The sequence below is a fragment of the Pinus tabuliformis genome, chromosome Q (genome assembly GCF_031772625.1).
Source record: "Pinus tabuliformis cultivar Carrire ecotype Pingquan chromosome Q, CPIR1, whole genome shotgun sequence".
Taxonomy (NCBI): domain Eukaryota; kingdom Viridiplantae; phylum Streptophyta; class Pinopsida; order Pinales; family Pinaceae; genus Pinus; species Pinus tabuliformis.
The window spans coordinates 1000819537-1000825401 of NC_142296.1; the positions used below are offsets into that span (position 1 = coordinate 1000819537).

Genomic DNA, 5865 nt, shown 5'->3' on the forward strand with positions numbered 1-5865 from the left:
TTTTTTTTTTATGGTGAAAATGGATTCAGTATTATTAAAAATCCCAAGACATACAAAATTATAAAATTTAACAACTATAACCAAGATTTTCAAAAATTTCTTCAGAAATTTTCATAACCTAACCAGAATTTCTAAACTATTTTGTGGGTTTTTGAGACGAAGGGTATACAAATTTATAAAATAAATAAAATCAAAACTGTAACCATGTAACGACAAAATATGAGAGGTTATACAACAATTTATTCCCCAATTTTTTGAAACAAATTACCACGAAATCAGTGGTGATGACTGCTGTCTTATCACCACTGATGTGCACACATTCGACATTTTTGCTGGAGACGCTAACCGCTAGAAAATCCAATTCCCCTTGTCAGTGGACGCCATGAATTATTAATTAACCAACCTCTAATAAAATAATTTCAATCTCCTAATCCGCCCGTGTACCTTACATATTTTTATTTACAGTCAACCCTTAAGGGACCTATCTAGCTTCTAATTCAGTAATGACGTTACTGTCACCACTATTTTTAAGAAATGCTGGCTGTGTTGGATTTAGTAATGTTACAGGAGAGCTTGAGATCATTAATATAACATTAGACATGGTTGGACGGAGGCCTGAATCAGCTTGCGTGCATAGAAGAGCAACCTCAATGCATCTTACGACTTCCTCCTGCTGCCATGTTTCCATTACTGTGGAATCAATCATATTCAGAAGACACCCTTGCTTCTGTAATCTCCATGCCTGCATCCCATCCAAGGTAAATCATCATTATTCTGATTTATCGCAATCCACTGTTATTCATACCAAAAAAATCATGAATTGAAGTCTTACCCATTCTGATAGGCTTTGCATTTCTGGGGAAAAATTTATATCACTGTTTTTAATTCCCGTCACAATCTCAAGGATTAACACTCCAAAGCTATACACATCAGCTTTCAGGGATAGTTGCCCCTGCATTGCATACTCTGGCGCCATGTAACCGCTACATACTCCAATCAGAAACTCTTCAAATAAGTTGGGGGTGATTGTGGCACATGATTGCATAAATGTTAAGCTGTTTAAAAAATTGATTAACTTCAAACAAATTGCATAGAGAAGGGTAGAGGGAAAAATTCTCACTATGTCCCTGCAACTCTTGTATGGATGTGAGTCTCGTCTTCAGGAAAGAGTCTTGCTAACCCAAAGTCTGCAATTTTAGGATTCAGCCTTTCATCAAGCAAAATGTTGTTTGCTTTAATGTCTCTGTGAATTATTGGCAACTGTGAATCCTCATGAAGATAAAGAAGACCACGAGCTATTCCCATTATAATGTTATAGCGTTTTTGCCAATCAAGATGTCTCTTTTTCTCTGGATCTGTATTTGTATTGAAAGAATATTAAGTTTCAAAACCTTTTACATAATCAATCTCATTAATTTATGAAAAATTGATCATCTTTCCCTCGTACAGGAAAAAAAAAATTCAAAATGACATACCAAACAAGAAGGTGTCAAGACTCTTGTTTCGCAAATACTCATAAACAAGCCACCTTTCGGGACCCTCGGCACAACATCCGAGCAGCTTTACCAGATTTCGGTGTTGAACATGGGTAACAAGCTTCACTTCATTCATAAACTCACGTTTGCCCTGTCCAGACCTTACAGACAACTTCTTCACTGCTATTTTTTTTCCGTCTCTCGTTATTCCCTGGAAAAATCAGTCCATCAACAAACCATGGAAAAATCCCTGTTCCTGTTCCTCTATCTGGAAGATGATGTAAAGTGATAGCGTTAAACTTGCAAACAATAGTGGGTAGGTAAATACCTTGTATACAGGGCCAAAGCCTCCCTCTCCAAGCTTCATGTTTTCATGAAAATTATCCGTTGCTTCTGTGAGTGCTTCTAAGGTGAAAATAATTTGCTCGTGTTCGATTAGTGTCGATTCTGAATCAATAACATGTTTTTCTACATAGAAAAAGAAGAGGCAAATAAGAATCTAATTTCATTAGACAACATAAATTTGAATGGGTTGTGTTAAAGAGATGCCTGGTTATAGATTCAATTTTATTTCTAGATGGTAGATTTAGAATTTTTTTGAAAATTATTCTTAAAATCTGCCATCAAGATAAGTTCAGAATAAGATAAACAAGAATAAGGTCAATTATTCTTAAAATCTGAGATAAATTCCGCTGATTCTACCTTCATTCTGCTGACATGTTACTGGGTTCCGTGAAAAGAAAGATTTCAGTCTGTTCCTCAGGGCAAACAAACAGACCATTAACGCTACAAAGACGCCTGCCACAATCCCCAGAGAATTTTCTGTAGAGCAAATCATGTAATGCATTGTACTGTTATTTACAAACATTGAAGTTACAATCAATTTGTAAAATCCCCAAAAGCGGGAAAATCATAAAATTAGATGTGGCCAAGAGGGATTACTTGACGTGGTGTGTGAAGCTCCATTCGCCTGAGTCACCTGAGTCATATGGGCAGGAGGGTTTGCCCTGGAGGAGTTAGAGAATGGAAGTGGACGAGTACTATTCCCAGCAGTACTAGTGTTAAAAGAAGGGTATATTTCATATCGAACCCTGCAGCTTCCCGATAGTGCCTCAGCTCCTCCATTCAGAGAGCGACATCCGTGGAGGTCATTTGTTGGTAGTTGAAAGCAAGATCTGCATTGAACTAAACTGTAAACGGTACCATTGGCAGAACATGTAGCTGAGCCTTGAGTTAATCCCTTATTTGCAGAATTGCAGGCCTCATCAGACAGGTTGAAAAGCAGATTTGAAGTAGTGGTCTTGAAATTGTATAGATTACTTGAACTAATTTCAATTACCATAACCAGATAAGTCCCATTGGTGTCTAGCTTTGAAAAAAAGCTAAAGTTCTCGTATCGCAGGAAGCAGCTTTCTAACCATACTCGAGCGCGGACGTCTTTTCCACGAAGTTGTATAACACTATCGTTTGCTTGTTGTGAACAGATTGAACAGTCTTGGCTAGATATGTTACCTGTGCACTGGAGGAGGCCATAGATTCTGTTAGGACTTTTGCCATTGGAAGAAGTGTTGAACCTTGTTTGAGGTTCGTTCTTCATTAGATCACCCATTAACCTATTCAAGTCGCTCGAAAAAGTACTTCCATTGGCATAAGTAGAGGCATTACTGCAGGCGTGTGAGCTAATCTGTGATGTAACAGAAGGAAAACTGGTGATGAATAGTAAACCGATGAAATGAAATAGAATAGCTGCCTGTTTGCTAGAAATAGGCAAGTTTAACAATATATACATATTGAACAACAAGTTCGAACCAGTAGGCTCTGTCAAGGATTCTGATAAATATGGGATTCTGATACCATGCGTGGAATTACATCATTGAAACACAAGAAGCAACGACCTGGATCGATGGGGAAGGGAAATCGTCAGATGGACGAGGGTTGAGGGTTGCAAAATCGACACACTGCTTCGAATTACAGCAGAGTATTGTAATTAGAATTGGAATTGAAATGCCGGAAGTAATACTTCGGCGAAAGAGGATGTAAACATGCGTGGACCATTTGACCTTGTGTACATTCGACTATGGCAAAAGTCATGGAAATTTCCCTGCTGTATAAATTTTTGGAAATATGGATTACAATGTTTAATTAGATCAAAATTAATCTAGATTACAATTATCAAGTTACAATAATGATGGCATATTATCAACATTAATTTAGATTACAATTGTCAAGTTACAATAGCCACGGCATGTTATCAAGATTAATCTAGATTACAACCATCAAGTTACAATAATAACACTATGTTATCAAGATTAATCTAGATTACAATTATCAAGCTACAATAGTGCAACAATATCGATTTAATTTTAACAGACTAACAATCTTTGATTATACTGAATACATTTCCACCATTAAACACTATTCAAACACTCTTTTCCTATTTTAAAAACTAAGAAGCTGGATTCCATATCCTTGTGTGGACATTGTTAAAGTCAGCCCACACCTTTAGAGAAAATCGGTTTTTTATACATCACATTATTCACATGGCAAGTATTGACATTAATGTTTACGCGAAATGCTCTGTATTTGCATTAATGTTTAGGGGAATTGTCAAAATAAACCAAGTCCACAGTCAGCGAGAAAAGGCCATTGGTTTTCTCCACCTCACTTTGTCTAAGTCGGAGAAATCAAAATTGACATGCCAACCTCTGGCCGTCCGAACATGTAGCCCTGAAAAATTCGTACACGGGTTGGTTGGGGCAAAACGAGACATGCCTTCTCTACTTGTCCTAAGGTTCTTTTCCTTTTTTCTCTACTGTTATGGGCCATGGGTTTCTTACATGGTCGGTGGATGGTCTGCTACGTGGACCATATAAATTTTCGACAATGTAACTTATTAATCATTATCTTAAAAATATATTTTGGACTATCTAAATTATCCATCATTATCTTAATAATATATTTTAACAAAGGAAAATATCTTTGATTTACCAATTTTGGGTAATTTTGTATTGGTTAAATAAGTGGGGCATGAAACATAGTTCGAATTTAGATGATCTTCGAGAATAACTAACCATGATATAATAAGATCTTCGATAGTTTTTCATGGACTTCTTATGATTGTTATTTCATTCCTTTTTCGATGGGAGTTGAATTAAAAAAAGGGTTCAGAATGATTATGAAGGATAAAATTTGATTAATAAATGGTTTATTATACATAATTTGTTAATTAAAATTAATTAATTTTTTAATTGATTTTTATTTTTTTAAATGAATAGTTTAAATGAGTATAGATTCATTTTAAATAATGTTCTAACATGAGCCCAGAGGAATCTAATTTTTTCATATGTAAAATTTTTTAAGAATTAATATTATTTAAATATATTGTAACTGGGTTGTAGAATGAGTTTCTTTGCTCAATAATTCAATTTCTTCACATGTAAGAATGAGCCTCTCTGCTCAATAATAGATGAAATGACTTTTTTTCCAAATATTTTTTTGTTTGATTTTCTAAATTCAAAAAAGATTTTTAAAAATTTAAATTTAAGTTTAAATTGTTTAATTTGTAGAATTTAAATACTCCGTAAATTTAATTCTATAGATTCAAAAATATATTTTAAACACAATTTTTTTTTCACAATCTTACTTAAAAATATATTACAATTTTAATAATAAAAAAATTAATTCATTTATAAATTAAACCACATATTTTTAAAATTAAAAAAAACAACAAAATCATTAAAATTATGGTATTAAAATTATTAAATTTAATTAATAATTTCATTTTTCAAATTCATACCTATTTATTTATAAGTGTAATTAATTTGTTAAATTTTTATTAAGATCTTTTTGTTGTTAGCTTAAGGTATCATCAATACTTTTTAATAAAAATGATGAGTAAACTGAATTCTTTACGAGATATTTTAATGGTTTGTTTTCTTCTCATAATAATAATTCATAAAGTTTATATATTTATATATTTATATATATATATATATATATATATATATAAAATTATTTATGTTAAAATAAATTTGTAATGTATTAAATAATAAATTATAATTATTTATTTATATAATTTAAAATTAAATTTTATAAATATAAATATAATTTTATATTTAAAATAAGTATTTTTTAGGATTCGTTATTATTAATAAGGTCATTTAAAGTAACCTGGTTAACTTATGTTAAATTTTACTCTATATAGAAAATTAGATTTACAATTACTATAACTTTTAAATTTATTATCACTATAACTTTTAAATTAATCTATGTATGTTTTCATTTACAACCCACAAAATTAATAAGAAATTATAATTTTTAAGACAATCTATATATGCTTCCATTTACAACTCACAACATTAATAAGAAATTTGAACCTCAAACTACATGC

At 32.2% G+C, this 5865-nt stretch overlaps 1 protein-coding gene and 1 pseudogene across 1 annotated transcript; both read right to left on the reverse strand.

The window, feature by feature from the left end:
* Nucleotides 1-481: 481 nt before the first annotated feature.
* Nucleotides 482-976, reverse strand: LOC149222854 (cysteine-rich receptor-like protein kinase 44 pseudogene; annotated as a pseudogene).
* Nucleotides 977-1119: 143 nt separating this feature from the next.
* LOC149222855 (cysteine-rich receptor-like protein kinase 25) lies at nucleotides 1120-3084 on the reverse strand. The gene is made up of 5 exons (XM_089387694.1): nucleotides 2418-3084; nucleotides 2178-2297; nucleotides 1804-1943; nucleotides 1476-1686; nucleotides 1120-1349 (listed from the first exon to the last, which is right to left on the reverse strand). The coding sequence occupies exons 1-5, from the start codon at nucleotides 3082-3084 to the stop codon at nucleotides 1120-1122; spliced, it is 1368 nt and encodes a 455-aa protein (XP_089243820.1).
* Nucleotides 3085-5865: the final 2781 nt, after the last annotated feature.

Bases quoted from the DNA above. Each gene is read 5' to 3' on its own strand.
- LOC149222855 (XM_089387694.1), bottom strand. From the start codon at position 3,084: ATGGGTGATCTAATGAAGAACGAACCTCAAACAAGGTTCAACACTTCT. The intron at 2,298-2,417 runs GTAATCCCTCTT...TTTGCTCTACAG, and splicing joins AGCTTCACACACCACGTCAA to AAAATTCTCTGGGGATTGTG. The intron at 1,944-2,177 runs GTAGAATCAGCG...TTTTCTATGTAG, and splicing joins AACATGTCAGCAGAATGAAG to AAAAACATGTTATTGATTCA.